This window comes from Tenebrio molitor, chromosome 7 (assembly GCF_963966145.1).
Source record: "Tenebrio molitor chromosome 7, icTenMoli1.1, whole genome shotgun sequence".
NCBI classification, from domain to species: Eukaryota; Metazoa; Arthropoda; class Insecta; order Coleoptera; family Tenebrionidae; genus Tenebrio; species Tenebrio molitor.
The window spans coordinates 3,272,385-3,290,266 of NC_091052.1; the positions used below are offsets into that span (position 1 = coordinate 3,272,385).

Consider the following 17,882-nt stretch of genomic DNA (forward strand, 5'->3'; position numbering starts at 1 on the left):
GAATTTTCTTTCAAGTAATCACATTTCATTGACAGTTCACTCCTTTTATCTTTTGATGAGGTAGCTTCCATTGCCTTTCGTTTAAATACGAAACGGCAAAGAAACTACGTCAAATTTTACAAGTTTTCCCAGTCAGACACATTTCATTAACTCAACCGTTTCTTCCAGACCGAGTACCTTCACCATCTAATTATCCAGGCAATCCTTCGTTCGGGAACCAAGCATCACAGCCGCACACTAAAGAAATGTATTACAAAGGGACGATTTTGGATGGGAACGTCGACAAAAGAAGATATCCAGAGAATCAGTATTATTTTCAACAAGGCGGTTCGATGTATCAGACCCTGCCATCTAAAAGAACTCAGTATTTCCAAGCAGACATCAATCCCGAAAGATCCGTAACTCCCGACATTACCAGAGGATTAGAACGTAATTCTAAAAGTATCTACAATCCGTATCCGCGTGACCACGAACAGAATTTATTGCACCAAAAACTCGGAATCCCAGTGAAGATTCCCGATGTTAGTAACTTCATGCTACCATCACAGAAAGTGCCTTTATCTAGCAGAACTACTGACTTTTATGGGGAAAAGCCCAACTCATACTTCGCACACATATCGCCCCATAAATCCGTCGACACTAGCCACGATTCGATAAGAATTTCTCCAATTGACCCTCGCAACTCTGGAAGTTTCCAATCGTCGACTCCTTCGTCCAAAACCCAAGATTTGAAAGCCGCCGTCAACTTAGAAAGTAGACTTCTCTCGCCCAAAAAGTCTACTATGAGCAATGAGGAGTTGTACGCGGTGATTCATAAGAGTAAAAAGAAAATGAACATACATACAGAGGAAAATCGAGAGTCGCCCGTCAGTTGCGACGTGAAGACACCACCTCCTGTAAAATCTCCCGAAACTGGATATATAGGTGATAAATCGAGATCCAGACTTAGTTGGTCTCCGAGCAAGGGTGAATATGTAGACTTCAATGCGGATATTGATAAGTTATCACCCCCAAACGAGTCGAGGTCAAGGCAAAGTTGGGCTTGCAGCGATAGGAAAGGTGCATGTCAGACATCACGTTTAGATTTTAAAAAACTTCTCTTGCAAAAGAGTAACGTACTAGCCAATAACAACACCAAAAAATTGTCTGCCGTGGAACAATTGAAAATGTCCAAGCAGCAACTACAAAAACCTTGTCAACAGCCTTTTAATATATTAGAATTAAGTGGTTCACCAAGAAGTCTCGTTAATTGTAAGTTTACCAACAACGGACAAAGTTCGCCAAGAAACAATACTCCAGAAAAACCAAAACCTGCTCCGAAACTTATGTCTCCGAGGTCGCAGTGGAGATTTGCCAATCCTAGAACCGACGTTCTCTCATCTACAATACTGGAAGATTGTAGAGAAGACGAGAGCCCGAGTAACTCTATGGAAAAGAAAAAATCCTCACCCGCTCATCCCAGAAACAAAACCGAAGTTCCGACATCACCCAGTGCTGAACCTAAAACTTATTCGTCCATATCTCAGAAGTTACAAGCTCAGAGAGCAAGATTCTTCAATTCTGAAAAGTCAGATGTCCAATCATCCCAAAAATTATTGAAAAATAGTCAATTGCAGAGTCAACAAACTAAAGATAAATGCTCAGTGCCGCCTACACTAGAAACAGCGTTTTAGTTTATTTATTTTGTATATAAATTTATATTTCTATTTATCATTTTGTCGCTCTTAATTTATTTATCACTGTCTAGTCGACACGCCATTAGGCACCTTTTATAATTATATACATTTTACATGATCCTGATTGAATTCCTACTGTACAAATTTTTCCTGTAGATAAAACGTAAGTTGGTGAGGCTTTCCATTTAAGCTTTTGTTAATTCATTGACATAAATTATTATAAATTTTAATATATTGGATTTGTAAATAAAAGTTTTCTTTTCATAAAGATTTATTATGGTTTTACTAATTATCAAAATTGTGACAGTATACCGGATGTTATGGACGTCCACGTAATAAATTTAATCACCAATAGAACTTTTTTTGAATAATTTTTTGTTTACATATTGATAATCTTGTAATTCTTTACATTTTTGTAAGCCCTAATTTGACGCTCATGCGATAATCATCAATTGAAACGAAATAGTGAGCGAGCGAAAATGTTTTTGTGCGGTAAAAATTTTACAGTTTTTTGAAGAAAGAACGATCGCTGTTGTAATACTAACAGTTTTTACTGTCTTTCATTCGAGTATTTATTTTAATTGAGTAATTTTTGTTTCGTGTTTCGTTATCAATGGATGTGTCAACACATGAGCGGGTATAAAATTTAGGGTTCTAACTATATTTAATTTTAACTTTGTTTTGAAATTTGCGGAAAAAATGATAAATAAAAAAATGTTTCAACGAGTACTATTGATGGTTGAATTTATTACAGTGTACTTCTGTAACATCCGCTATATCACGAACACTTTTGTAGACAAACTGGCAATTGTCAGTGATATCTTACACCAACTGAGGTATGTAATAAAAAAGGCGAACATGAAAGTAGTATATTTTATTTTTAAGTTGCGCATAAAGATAAACACGTTTTCAAATACATAATTAATAGAAACCCATTTTACAAAGACCAGTTAACTTTTCATTTGAGGTGGTGGATTTACCATTGGTGGCCTTACACCCATAGGACCCATTGGTCCCATTGGCATCATACCCATCATAGGCGGGCGCATTCCCATCATGGGGGGCATGGGACCATGCGGTCCCATCATCATAGGCGGCATAGGTCCTCCAGGGCCCATAGCTGGAAAAATGATATTTGTTTTTTCACATTTTTAAACAATCGTTTAAGCAATCCTGGGTAGACGGGTTTTAACGCACTTTATTATGCAATTATCTGAGCTAATTTTACAGGAGCAAAAAACGTTTTTTTTTTTTTTACTTTTGTGGTAGACTAGAATTAAACATCTTCACAAAGCAGCGACGATTAAATGGCAATGCATATTTTTCACATAAGTAGGAGTTAACTGAGTACTACCTGTATATATGCTGCATACAGTATATGGAGTACTTACTTGGTGGCATCATGCCTGGCGCTCCAGGAGCACCAGGTCTTTGACCCATTGTCAATTGTGCTGGTGGAGGAATAGCAACTCCTTTACCTGGCTGTGCAAAAGGATTATTTGCAATTTTTCCTGCTTTGAAAGCAGCAGTTGTGGCATCGATTAGGTGCTGAGCCTGTTCCTCCATCCATTTTTGGTAATAAAACTTGACATTGTCTTTGTGTTTTCTGCCTGTGCAGTGAGTTTTCCGGACACTGGGAGAGTCATGAGTTAAATATGTATCACAATAATCACAATAATATTTTGGCATTTTAGGTTATGTCACAACAACTGATAATTATTATTTATATTTTTTTTTCACACCAAAAAACACTACGTCTTTTTTTATTTTCTTAATAGAAATAAAAAAACCTCGTCAATTTTTTTATGCCACAAAACTTTCAGCTTAATCCCACATTAACAAACTACAATATTACACACCCCTGAAGTCTGAAACAAATTGACGTTTATGAAACACAGTTGTACCAACCGTAGTCATTTATTACCAGTATATTTTTCTGTTTGAAAGATATTATTGCAATAATTATTATGGCGACATAAAAAATGACATCAAAACTACGCTGAGAATTTAAAATTAAAAAGTAAGATGTGTAAAAAATATTTCGGAAGACGTAATACATTTCTTTTTAAAAACCTACGAAAGCAAAAAGTCACTGTTCGATAAACAAACAAACCTGTAAACGTCACAAGTGAAAGGAAATATAACCTCCAATTTTAACCAGCACAGTCGTTCTTGTTGTTAATTTTATCTTTCGAATTCTTCTCCAAATTAGAGATGGCTGCGGCGGACGAAAACTTTGAACAGGTTGTTTTTGGAACAAAAAAAAAACATTTTATAATGAAAATTTCAGTTTGAAGAAGATGATGGAGCAGATACTACTCTCGCCTTGTGTAGTGCTGGTCGAAAACGTCTTTTTAGTAAAGAATTACGTTGCATGATGTACGGTTTTGGTGATGATCAGAATCCATATACAGAAAGTGTTGATATTATAGAGGACCTTGTAATTGAATTTATTACAGAAATGACGCATAAGTGAGTACTATTACTGGCATAAAAAGTGAGACATCAAATTTCTATCAGTTGATGTAGTTCAAGCTGTATTATCATTTTGCCTTTGATTATTGTCATAGAAATTTGACACTATTCTGAGAGTTCAAAAATGTATTTTATACTCCTATTTTCCTTTTCCAAATGCTCTCTTCTTTTGATAAAGGTAGATTTTGATTGGGACTTTGCAGTAAATAAATATTCACTACATGCATACTTACACAAATTCCCTACAACCTACAATACTTAATCAATTCAAAGTAGGGTTAGAAACAGATAAGGGCCATTTCACATTAAAAGTCAAGACTGTGATGTTGATGTCCCACTTTTTGCTCCCAATAGTACAGTTCGAGACACGGAATTTCGGGCATCACTGACAATATACCGCCAAAAAATGTAAAATTGACATTACATTATTAACCTCAGTTTTACCGTTTGCGACGATTTTGATTGACATGCGATTGACGTGAACAGAAAATGAATTTCAAAATTTGACTTTTGAATGTCACATTGACAAAAAAGAGTGATTTATATCACAATTTTTTAAAGTGATCGAAAAATAATGCCTGAAATTCCGTGTCTCTATCTGTACATGACATTTTTTCACAAAAAAAAAATACAAAATTTGTTTAGATGTATGGAAATAGGGAGAACAGGACGAGTACAAGTAGAAGATATCGTTTTTTTAGTGCGTAAAGATCCACGCAAATATGCTCGAGTGAAAGACCTACTCACAATGAATGAGGAATTAAAACGCGCGCGTAAAGCTTTTGACGAAATTAAATTTGCAGGTAATATTAAGTAGGAAGTGCCCATTTAAAACTCTTTATTGCATGCGTTTGGTACATTTCTGTTATTTTAGAAACGTTATAATTGCATTGTATAAACTGATGGACATGTGGAAATTTTTATTTGTATGATCTTTTATGCTTGTTATCTTTAATAGTGATGGATTTTCTTTTTTTTTAAGTTAAGACCATTAAAAAAAGACCTAATTAGCAGCAATTTTGAGAGCTGGATTTGTTTGATTTTTGTGAATCTGGCTTCTGCTTAAAAGGTTTAAACTGACTTTTTTTCAGCTGTTTTATGCATGCTTAAATTTTAAATCAATTTAAAAAGCTCACTGTATTCTGTTCACTTTCAGGGAAAGACGCCCTAATTAATTGAATTCATTTGTCCAGTGTCACTAATAAACCATCTCTATTTAAGAAATACTTGATTTTGTAAGTAAATGTCATAATAATAATAAAAACATACTTAAATGTGCAAACACTTTATTTCAAGTTATCTAAAAATTAATTTATTAACTGCACTTTTTGCAGACATAATTACATCATTTATCCCTACACCATAGTAAGAACTCCCACATAAAGAAATTGGAAGTTGATGGGTTTTTATATAATTATTTATTTCATTTAAGTGATCGTCGTGGCCTACAACATATTGAGGCAAGCAGTGATGCAATATATTTACTTTGGACTTTACTGGAATGTCATGAATGCTTAGAATTTGTTTAACTTGATTCAAAGCTACATCCAGTAATGTCTTCTCACTAGGATTCTTTCCAAAATATTTTTCAAACCAATAACCACCCATCATAACAGTTAAAACTGTACCACCATTTTCTTTAGGAAAACAACAACTATCATAAATAACTCCCAACACTGGTAGCTCTTCTTTAGGTGCAACTAACAATCCAAATGCAGAATTTATTATTAGATCATTTTTAAACTCTAAATTAACAACTGCCACTGAAACATTTTTTACCAAATTTAATAAACTGTGAGCAAGATCTGGATATTGTTTTTGCAACAACATTCCTAAATTTCTTGCAGGTATTGCACTGATTAAATAATCAGCAGTGATCACTTCTTTATTACTTAGATGTAATGTAACATTATTTTGGCCAATAGTCATACTTGTACATTCACTATTTAATTTAAGATTTACATTATTTTTTAGAATGCTCTCTTTTAAAGCTAAAGGCAAAGTTTCACAGCCACTGATGAAAGAGTAGATGTTCCATTTTTCTTTTTTTGCTTTTAGAACTAACCCATTGAGAGCTGTTGCTTTTTTGGATTTTAAAGAAAAATTCTGCACCATACCCTTTGAAATACTTCCATACTGTTGTTCATACTCAAACAATTTCCTCATCAAGAACTTCACACTGATTTCTTGTGCATTTCCAGCACAAATTCCACAAATCAAAGGGCTTATAAGGTAATCTGCCACTTCTCTTCCAAATCTACGATCAACAAATTCATAGATTGACTCATCTTGTACACTTTTCTTTTTTGCTTTCAAATCATTCAGCAAATGAAGTACCAGTGGTCTAGTGAAAGGTTCCTGTTTCTTGAACAAACCAAACAATGATGAAGGTAGTAAGTGCAAAGACCCATTTGCGTAAATCATGCGATTTTGTGCAGCAGGATGACTTGACACAAGTGGAACAATTTGATCTGTTAAATTCAGTTCTTCAACCAATTCTAATGTGTTACTGCCGGCTTCGCCTCGCGGACGGATCGTGCGCGGACCTTGTTCAAAAACTGTACCATTTTCTTGAAGATTTGTTTTTATCCAGCCACCGGTACGTGACGACGATTCAATTAGGGTTAGTGTTTGGGTGGCAGCTTTCTTTGTGAGATAATGAGCTGCTGCAAGGCCCCCCAACCCTCCACCCAAGACAACTTTACTCATAACTTACTAAAAATTAATAAATACTAAAACAAAACAGTTGCAAGATAATAACATGACTTGTAATTGATAAAAGATAAAATAAATTATATGCTATGAAGGTTAGGAAATCTTAGGAATTGTAGTGGTATGGTTGGTTGCCTAATTTGCGGCGCACTGAATTAAATATGTCAAGTTGAATATGGAAAATACGTAATTTCCTGTAAAAAAAGTTCTTAAAATGTAAAATGAAATAAGATACTAGTGAGAACAATTTTGATGTAAGTATTCATTATAAAAAAATAGTGTCGATTGTTTAAAAGGCAACAAAAAGGTGAAAGAATTGTATCCCTTGTTTTTTATTAATTTGTATTCTGTTGAGAAATGCAATAATTTCATCACTAGTTGTGCAACATTTATTCTAAAATAAATACTAACCTACTTAACAGATAGAATTCACAAGTTATTTGAAAGAAGTTACCCAAAATTATTTATAGATACATAAGTACTACAAATTTAACCCACTATATGATTTCCAAATAAAACTATAGTTTTCTACTGCCTTTTATTACTTTTATTGCAGACGTTTTGGTCCAAATATTCTACTTTATTAGTTTTGAGAATCGAAGAAAAGTTAAAAGTATTTAGTAATTTGTATTTGTTTTCCATAATTACAAGAAATGGTTTATATTTATTTAGAAATAATTTAATGAAATATAATAGAATAAATTTGTTTAAATTAAAATTGGTCTCTGTATAAAAACTTTACTTGTTCTAGCGATTGGTAGATGACGCAGCTGGAACAACAAAGAGTCTTTCCCAGCGCATCCACCATTTTTGATAATTATAGAAATTGGGTAAAATTTAACAAAAATTATAGTCATCACGTGTAGCCATTGTGTTTATTATTTCATTTATTTATACTAGAACCTGATTATTACATATACAGTATGTTGAAAGAATATGTCCAAAATTATTAAAAATTGTATTGTCTAATACATACATGGATTTTTTATATTTTACTGTTACATAATTATGTTAAAAAATAATAAGTACAAAATAAAAGCATTGATTTAATTAATGCAAATTACACGTTTTAAAAGATGTGCAAAGTAACAAACTGATGTAAATAAAGAAAGAGGAAGTATATTACGCTAAAAAAATAAATAAAAAAAAAAACAACGGAAAAGTAAGTTATAAATAAACATAACAAGTAAATAATTAATAAAAGAGAAATCAGTGGTAAAACTTCTACAATAAATGACTACAGTGAAACCTCGTTTCATCGTTTCCGTTATCTTCATTTTCCCACACCTGTCGTTTGTTTTCTTTGATCCAGAAATGTGTATGTACAATTTTTCTCCGTATCTATTGTTTTCCCATATTTGTCTTTTCAATTTTTCATTCACTTCAAAAAGTACTGATCAAGGTTGTCTATTATGTAAAAGGAAGTGTGACCCAAATGGTAATTATTATAGATTCTTCAACATTTAAAATATTACGGTTTCTTAAAAATAATCCAAATTCTGACGTTCAGAAGTACGATATTCATGATATTTGTAGAGCTTCGCATTCAAAACTTAGATAAAAAAATCCATTATTATTTCGAAATAAGAAACTGCGAGTAAATATGTTTCACTTTTATTCTTCATGTGGCCTCGTATGTGACAATCTCCAACTTTTCGCTGGCGATAATTATCGATAGATGTTGCGTTTAGCAGTTTAGTTTTGTCTGAATTTCGGGAGATGTTTCATATTTATCTCACCTTCCCTTCTTGTCAAGTTGAGATCATGTGAACTCCCAGCTGTACCCAAATAGCGTGCTTTCAGCACACTGACGTGTATAGGTGCACAACAGCATCCGACCAAGTATTAATCTATTACAAATTACGTCATTACAGGCAGTGATCAGGAAGTTATATATGAGAGCTGCGCCCCCGGTCGCTTTGCCGTTGTCGGGCATCTGCTCGTTCCCACTGAGTCACCTACGTTTGTTCCGGATTAGTGTGATGGAGATCATTCACATAAGATGGCTTTATGCTCCGCCACCTTAAATAATATTTTACGCCAGCCTGGAAATTCATAAGACGTACATCTGTATTTTCCGTTTCGGAAGTCTTTTGTCCGCCCGGAAAATTTCGCGTGGCTCGGCGAAAACACGAGCCCCACTCGAAAGCTACTTGAGCTATTGTTGCTTATTTAAAAGAGCAGTTCGGACGATTCAAGGGTTGAGATGAAATCATGGCAGATACACAATACGAAGCGGGCTTAGGCCGGCGACACGCGAGGCGTTAAAGAACACGCGACCTCTTCGAGTGGAGATTTGTAATTTATTAAATAGTGTTAGTCGCTGGCTTTAGCCGATAAATTTGAAGATGAGAAGTTATTGTATCGGCTAGTGTGGGACCGGAACGTGCCCAAAACTTCGCAGGGGTGGCTTTTCTGTATTACGTAGGATGTTTTCATAATTTTAAAGTTTATTTCATTACTTCTCTTTGTTCATCTCAGTCTGATAGTGTTGTTTCGACGACAAGAATTTATTTGGAAGTTCTCAGATGTAACCAGCACTTTATCTCTTATAATAAAAATGGAATACGTCTGGTTCGTGTCAATAAAATGTAGACCATAAACACGTAAGAAGCACTTCTGGTGAGTAAAATTTACTCGATCTCTCCGATATCTTCTTGGCGAATTATTATACATATTTCAGTTGCAGGCGCTCTTGGTAAAAACTTGATAATAATTATTTTCCCTCTTTGGAAAGAGGTTTCGAAGCTGTTTGTCAGCTTTCTACAGCGCAAAATAATCTTAAAGCATTAATTTTACGTTAAACGTCCGACTGAATTAACATTTTATTTAACTAATAATTCCCGAATGCGTTATTGATTATGTCGGAATCGGATTTCTTTTTTCCGGTGTATCCATGTTAAATTGCTCTAAATTTACTTCTGCATCGAAAACGTCAGCAGGTAAGCGGAAACTGAGATACCTACGAGCACAACTGAGATTTTTGTGATTTTTAGCAAACTCAATTACTGCGGCGGTTTTTCCTGCCTGGGGCGCCCTCGTGTTTTCATAAGGTGTAGTAGACAAGCTCTCCTGCTACGATACGTTTGCACCACTTTTTATACCTCCAAGGTTTTTGCAAATCAATACGAAAATCTAACCCAAATTGCTTCGGTTAATTCAATTTCAGTAAGTCACGGCGGCGGTAGGAAATTTTTCATTACCAGTTTGGAATAATGCTGCAACATGTTTCCGGATTCCGGCGCCATGATAATATGGATGTTGATGTGCACAGTGCATTTAACATGTTGGATTTTTATGTAGATAAAACACATCAGCGCCGGATTTGTCGTCTAATTGAAAACACGGACAGAAGCTCCGGGCTTTATTAGCCGTGCATTACCAACCAGAAATATTTAAATCCTGGATGGAGAATGTAGATAAAATGGTTTTCGCGTGTCTATCTCTGGAAACGGCTCGGATTTTATGACGTATTCGTTGCCTCTCCGTGGAAAAAATAATAAAAAAACATGTCGCGCTAATTCTCTTGCTGAACTGTTTTCATTTCAATCAATGTTTATTCAGAGATAATCGAATTGTTGACAGATAATTATATTGTTCTTAATAAAACGAAACTAAGAGCATACCTATTGCATTTTTTTTCAAAAAAGTGTAGTTCAAAGGTAAGTTGCTAATTTTTCTACTTCTAATGATGAAATAGATTGGTAAATAGAATAGTTTTTAGTTTTTTGTTGAAACATTGTTTAATAAAATAAACATTACCACTGTAATTTTTCTCTGAAATCCCTCGAATCCTTAATTCGGCATTTTCTGTTTTCCAATTGTCATAGTCCAATTTTTACCCTTTTGAGGTGACGTCACGATTTCCTTCCTCGCTTTCTCTTTATTGAAACGACAGAAACAGAAAAAAACAAAAAAAAGGCACGTTTATTTATTGATGATCAATTTGAGGTTATTTTATGCTCCTGTCAATTTGACAATTTTTAATTTCTTTCACTTATTACATTCATTACAAACATAATCTTTCGAAGCAATTGTCAACAAATTTGACACATTTATAGTAATTTATGATCAATTCAAAATTGTTTCTGATCCTAGCTCAAACATACGTAAAGTTACTAGATAATGACGTCATCGCAAAAGGGTACAAATTGGACTATCTACGGTGTCATTATAAATGATTATACCATCGTAGTAGGCGTTGGTGGCTTAGTTGAATGTGCCGCAAGCTTCATAATATCACTGAGACTAGCATCGCCGATAGCGCTGGTGACGGTAGTGAAAATTTGACTACTAGTTTGTCTAACATTGCGAAGCTAGCGGCACATCTAAAATTTATGTGGGTTTTCAACGCCAACTACGATGGTACAATCATTTATAATGACCCTGTATAAACAGATGCCTAATTTTAATTTATTATTCACTGTCACTTCTGACATTAATGGCATTTTATTCGCACTTTTGAATCCAGTTTTCGTTTTTTATATTCGTTTTGTCATAATTAAACACCAAAAAATCTGAATTTGTGAGGGTAGGATTTAGTCTGACTTGACCTAACCTGAAAATGTGACATTCGGAATTTGCCGAATTTATTCTACATAATACATAAAAGCGGCACATTCAAAATTTGACAAGTTTTCATAGCAAGCTGGACCAGACAATCATTTATAGATACCCTGTAGAATAAATTAATAATAATTGAACACCGAATTATTTAATTAGTTATTTTTTGTTTTTTTGTTTTAAACAATTTGTAGGAAAACAAATATCGAGAGATCACATTAATTTGTAATCGAGTCATCCATGGATTTGAATCGTCTTTTGCAATTGATATGTCGAGATCTAACCTGCGTTTCGCGCTGCCATTATTGGAGCGTGGAGTTCAAGTAACGACATACGATTTCGGATTCATGGATAACTCGATTACAAATTAATTTGATCGCTCTTTATGATGGTGTACTATTGCGGGCAAAGAATACTGGTACAGTATGTTACTATAGACACTTCCAAAACTCAAATTTTGATTAGGTTTTGGAAGTGTCTATGGTAACATACTGTGCCAGTATTCTTTGCCCGCGATCTCGTAGAGTGCGAAAAAACTATAATTTTCGCTATTGGAATTTTTTCGCCATCTCTTCTAAAAGAAAGATCTAAGACAAAATGAGAGCAACCACCAAAATATTTGTTGTGAGTTCCAAAACTATTATCGTACTATGCCGGCCAAAAAATTTTGGCCGTCATTGTCTGTCAATTCAAAAAAAAAAAAATTGTAATCCGTACTTTATTGTCATCATGATTACCGTCTTGATTGTGAATGTTATTTTTTGGGTGGTAAATTTCAAAACTCAAAATTATTTTGTCATTTCTACTACACAGAACGTTTACCTCAGGTTATCTATGTATGATTGCTCTAATTTTGTTCATTCATGTCGGATTTTTGGAATATCTGAGCTTCAAACAGTTTAAATTGGTTGTCAAACTGACAAGAATCGAAAGTGGGGTTACAATTCCTAAAGGTTTATTTACACTTTACTTGAATGTCAAGAAAGTGACGGCCAAAATTTTTTGGCCGCCATAGTACCTACTGTCAAGAAGAAAATCAGTTTGAACATTTACTTTACTTGTTTTTGTTGGAAGAAGATTTTTTGGTTGAAAAATGTACATAATGTCGTCTTTTTTCTTAGTCTTTTTAGTTTGATGATATCAGGATTACATTTATGATTTGAAAATATCGGAATTCACTCATCTAGTACCTACCATATTCTTGTTGAAGAATTGTTTGCAGTAATTTCGGTGTAAAACTGGAATCTCATTGCACGTTGTTTCACCTTTAAAAATCTACACATTTCAAAAACCATCGGTCTAAAGGTTATATAATTGATTTCATATAAATGTTCATCAAGTGAGCTGTGCATTTGTAAAAGCACCTTTAATTTAGTTACATTACAAAAGTCACATTTATGAAGGTCATGTCCAATAAATCTTTACTTGGTAAAAATACAAAGACAAAAACAAATAAGAATTACTTTAATTCAATCAGTGTAAAAAGACGTAACATTGCTTTTGAAATCAGCAATGTTAAAATGGACAAAAACAAAAAAATTAATCAAATCGGGTTCGCGCAGAGCAAGCAACTTTGAAAGTTAAAGTCACTAGCTTTAGCTTTACTACCAACTGAAAATCAGATTTTCATGGCTTGCTTAGATGCACATTTATATGAAATTGAGTATAACGGGTGTTTTTTTAAATTTGGCGTCGAAGTAGGCGTTGAAGTGTCGATTGTGAACGCACTATACAGGTTACGGATCACGGATCAGCTGTTTAAATCTTACGCTTTTACATGAGTGGTGCGATCTCAATCGACTCTCCAACGCCTACTTCAACGCCAAATTTAAAAAAAACACCCTTTACATGGAACGTGGGCATAAATCAGAATTGGAAAATCTATCTAAATTCGCAAAAAATTAAGCAGTTTAAAAATTTAACAAACAATAACATTGCGCGGAAACAAGAAGAGCAGGAAAAATTAAAATTATCGGAAAGAATTTCTTGTAGTTGTTTTCGAAAAGCTCATATAGAAAGAAAATATTTCCATTATTTTTCAAACTTGTGGCAAATACATGTATTTTAGGTTGTCCTAAATAATCTAAATCGTTTCGTAATAAACAATTTCTTCAAACCCTTTTATTTGAGTTATCACATGGTTAAAATTAGTAATTCAAACATGCCCTTTTCTTCAAAAGGAAAATTAGCGCTTTTGAATCATTTGTAGAGGTAGCAAAATTAATTTTCCCACAAGGGCGGTCGCCACTCTTGGCGCGGCTCTGGTAATGATAATTTCCTTTGAAAGCACTATTTTTTATATGTATTATTAATTTTGATATACGCCCACGTCGGAGTTTGTTATTATTTTAATCATTATTCCTAATACTAATACACAATATGTCTGCGTGTCTGTCTATCTGTTGTACAATATACAAAAAAAAACAATTCGTGTTAAGAACATCAAAACATTTAACGCATCTAGTATACTATACAAAAGTTAATGTACCTACTAAATTCTGTAGATAATAAATTTCAAGATACTTTTTATAAGTTCTAAATTATAGATTCTATTTGCACTTAAACTAGCATAACGTTGAAATAGTTATTCTGTAGGTAGAATATCAAATTTTCGAAATATTTGCGTTGGTGAAACGGTACAGTGTATACACTGAAAATTAGTTAATTTATCAGATTATGTACAGGTTGGGTATGTTATCCATTACAGCAGGATTAGAAACGTAACATGAACTGTGACATGGTGGCGATGGTGTGAGGTGTTGACATGTAGCAGTCCGTGGGTCAGCCCGGAAGACACGTTCAGGGGATTACACAGGACAACAACGCCCCATGCCCACTCTGGCGACCCCGTGTCAACAATCGCTTCGGTGTCACGCGCTCACTGCCCGTGTTTATATACCGACAATCAATTCTTTTTATCTATTCACAGAGTTGGGCTGAAATAAAATAAACCCATCGAAACGGCACGGTTAATCTTAAAAAAACAACGGAAAATTGAACACGATGCGAAAACTTGCGCGGCATTCAGGCCGACTATCTTGTACACCCGTATAAATTAATTTAACTTGAACAATCCATTAATCTTCGCTGGAAATACTTAATCGATCATTTAGGCCGAACGGCAGAACTTAACGACAGATGATGCAACAACGTTTGACGTACGAAAAGAATAAATTGATGTATCATCCAGAAATTCGGCATGTTCAGGATTCATCCTGTTATTACTGGAAAGTGTCTCTCGGTTCCATTGAAAAGCTAGGTGTTCATTTGTCACCAGGTATCGTCTCGGAGTGAGACACGGTGTAGCACTAAGTAATCCCGAACCGCAGACAATGGCGGTGAGGAAGTACTCCACTCAGACCTCGTGACAGTCGCATCTTCCATTAGCTCTGAATGTGACACCCTTGAACGTCATTATTTAAATGTGAGTGCTCTTGTCGCCGGAAACCGAGTGATAAAATGTGCACGTATATTTCACCAAGAAGCGGAGGAGGTGGAAGCTTTCTTAATTAACTTGTAATGACTCGCCACAAAATTCATGTGATGAAGATCATAAAATATTTTTGTACTTATTTTAATACACACGTGTGTAATATATGTGTATGTAATAGTCGTTTTACTTTTAAAACAACATGTGTGGAAAGCCCTTTATTTAATTGAACAACAACGAAATGTATTAAAGTAAAATTAATTCATTATTATTAACACCTAGTAAAACATGTCATTTATGTGACTAAAAAATGTAGGGTTGCTATGCCCAAGATACCAAGAGAAAAATAATATGAATTACCCAAGTGCAATAACTTCGCAACAAAACAATATTTATCTTCAAATCCAAGGAGTTGAAATGTCCACAGGCGGCTCGACCGAGTCAAATGTAAGGTCATTTGAAGCATTTCTCACAATTTCTTTATCAGTAATTACACGAAATATTTAATAATTAAATTATCCTTATTTAAAGAAAAGCCTCTATAAAAGCGAACTGACGAAATTATTACCCAATATTTAACTGGTGCCACTGTGCTGTAACACGAGTCGCCCATGTGCATGGATGACAGATGTCAAAATCAAAAATAGCAAAAAATATCAGACAGAGAAGAAAAAAGTGGGGGTTGTCATTGAAACAAATCGGTAATGACGTTATCAGTGACGTTATTTAAACAAGTTGTACGTCACGGGATTGCATTTTTCGAAATAAAACCGATCGGTGTTCTTAAAAACATCACATAACGTTGTTATGAATTTTGTTCCAACCTTTATATTGTCCTCACTGTAGGCATAGTCCGTACGCTGATACAAAGATTGCACGTTTTTAAATTCTAGTTCCAAAACATAACGCAGTGAAAAATACTAAACTCTCCATTTCAATTGTTTCACGTTATTTAGAAAACCGTTGTAACTTTGCAGATTAATTCCCGCCACACTTGTCTCTGTATCTGACTCTCTGTCTTCTGTTAAAAAACATGCAATATATCAGCGTACGGAGTATATCTACGTACCGTGTGAGCAACAATTACTGATTGAGTTGGCAATAAATTCTGGTGACTTTTGGTGACTTTTATGTCATGTTCCAACGAGGAAACCTTTTTATTAATAAAAGACAAACTAAGACGTTTAAATTTGAAAAGTATGCCAGCTGTCAATAGTGTCAATAATGTCAATAAAACAAACCGAAATAGATACAATTCACAGTCTTGAAAATTTCATGTAAAATTTGTTATTGCCAACTGAAACAGTTATTGTTGCTCACCCTGTAAAACGTACCTAATATTTAATTATTTAAAAAAAATAATGACCAGTAAATTTTATACCTACGTAAAATGTTTGTATTTCGTATGATTTAGCCAGGTATTGAAAAAATTGAATTTAAAATTTTTAATTTTTTTCTGCCAATACAAATTTGAAAGAGAACCCTAACCAGATAATTACTTCTGAGTTTACTTTTGCCCGAAATTGATGTTTGAAAATCAATTTAATTTTTAATGAAAAGTTATTTTTCTCATCAAATTAAGTTAGCGAACGAGGTTACTTCTTCATTCAACTTCCTGAAATATCTCGAACCTAAAATTCGGAGCGGTAAATGAGTAAATCCTTCGGTAAACTTTGGCCCTACAACCCTTCTGCCGCAGCACTGGTAGGATTAGTAACTTATTGTAAGGGTTTAAAGTTAGGTGTTGTCGGAGATCTAACGTATTCCCCGAAAAAATAATTTCGTCTCAATATGTGAACACGTTCTTGATTCACCTAATTTAAATTCAGTTCTTAACTGAATTTTTACCGGAAAATGAAATGTAGCAAGAATATTTAACTAAAGCACATTTCAGGCTTCAGTTGAAGCGAGAAGCTATGTGACTGTAACTGACGTTCACCTACCTACTCCGAACTGTGATTGGTTTACGCAAGGGGAACGACACGCCTTCCAGAGCAACCCCGCCAAGTCGTTACGCCCACCTGCGTCTTCCCACACTTTACAATTACGGGTCACTAGATGCTACCACCGATTTACTGTCTGCAGCAGGAACTTATCATTTGCAGGAAACTTTTCTTGTTAAGTTTTACGTCGAATTAACAGAACTGCAACTAGAAATTGTGCTTCTATTCGGACTCGCCACTGATTAAAAAAATAACGTTTTAATTTGTGACACAACAATCAAAACGTCTGAAAAAGACAATTTTCTCTGTTGAGGATGTTAGATTTTTCCTGTGTGCCTCCTAGGATAGCGTTTGAGAATAGAAAGCTACCCTGTGTGGCTGTGTAATGCATAAAAGGGGTTGGAATGGAAAGAGAGGGGATGACATTATAGCAAGTAGGGGTGTGACAAAATGGCCTGCGGACCGAAGACCGGTGGCTCATGATCAGTCGGATAGTCGCGTTTCCTCTTCAACCACATTCTGTGGCAGGATTGTTATAGAATTCCCGCCAGTTTTAAAAGTTTGCCAGTTTCGTTTATTCGATTGCTCATTTGGAGATTTGAAAATATTGTCGCGGGTATTAGTTTGGAATTAACGAGGGTGATTCCTCGACTTTTCTTCATTTTTTTTTAAAACAGTCGTCAAAATAGATTCCTCTATTTGGGGGAAGGTTCGGTCCGGTCAAGGCCGAAGGATGGGAACAGGTATGACATAATTTTTTTTCTTAATATTTAAATTAATTTTTTATTTTTAAAATTTATCCTTCATATGGAGATTCCTAAATAAATGTTTCTAAGCAATAATCGAAAAGACACTTTATTCAGTATTTGTTTTAATTATAATAAATTTTTTTTATTAAACACATGATTATATATTTTTTGTCTTTTATGTTCTTTAAATTATTTTTTTTTAATTCTGTCTAATTACTGGTAAAGTGACAAAATAGAAACAGAAAATGTATTTTAAAACTATATTATAAAGTAAGCTGTAAAGAACGTTTCCATGCTTCACTTCCATTTAAGTATGACAAAATACTGACAAAAA

The 17,882-nt window shown here is 34.3% G+C and overlaps 4 protein-coding genes across 4 annotated transcripts in view; 2 read left to right on the forward strand and 2 right to left on the reverse strand.

The window, feature by feature from the left end:
* Positions 1 to 1,948, forward strand: part of gukh (GUK-holder) — a 43,197-nt gene extending 41,249 nt beyond the window's left edge. Inside the window, exon 6 of the mRNA XM_069054814.1 lies at positions 169 to 1,948. Coding sequence (XP_068910915.1) covers positions 169 to 1,673 — 1,505 coding nt within the window. The 3' untranslated portion in view covers positions 1,674 to 1,948. The remainder of the gene's footprint in view (positions 1 to 168) is intronic.
* Positions 1,949 to 2,535: 587 nt separating this feature from the next.
* On the reverse strand, positions 2,536 to 3,571 carry snRNP-U1-C (small ribonucleoprotein particle U1 subunit C). Its single transcript, XM_069054817.1, has 2 exons — positions 3,068 to 3,571; positions 2,536 to 2,796 (listed from the first exon to the last, which is right to left on the reverse strand). Exons 1-2 carry the CDS (start codon positions 3,363 to 3,365, stop codon positions 2,627 to 2,629), a joined length of 468 nt encoding a protein of 155 aa, XP_068910918.1. The 5' UTR covers positions 3,366 to 3,571; the 3' UTR covers positions 2,536 to 2,626.
* A 191-nt stretch (positions 3,572 to 3,762) lies between these two features.
* On the forward strand, positions 3,763 to 5,433 carry Taf13 (TATA-box binding protein associated factor 13). The gene is made up of 4 exons (XM_069054818.1): positions 3,763 to 3,920; positions 3,967 to 4,148; positions 4,797 to 4,954; positions 5,308 to 5,433. Exons 1-4 carry the CDS (start codon positions 3,891 to 3,893, stop codon positions 5,328 to 5,330), a joined length of 393 nt encoding a protein of 130 aa, XP_068910919.1. The 5' UTR covers positions 3,763 to 3,890; the 3' UTR covers positions 5,331 to 5,433.
* On the reverse strand, positions 5,421 to 6,978 carry Ppox (protoporphyrinogen oxidase). The gene has a single exon (XM_069054815.1). It carries the CDS (start codon positions 6,858 to 6,860, stop codon positions 5,448 to 5,450), a length of 1,413 nt encoding a protein of 470 aa, XP_068910916.1. The 5' UTR covers positions 6,861 to 6,978; the 3' UTR covers positions 5,421 to 5,447.
* Positions 6,979 to 17,882: the final 10,904 nt, after the last annotated feature.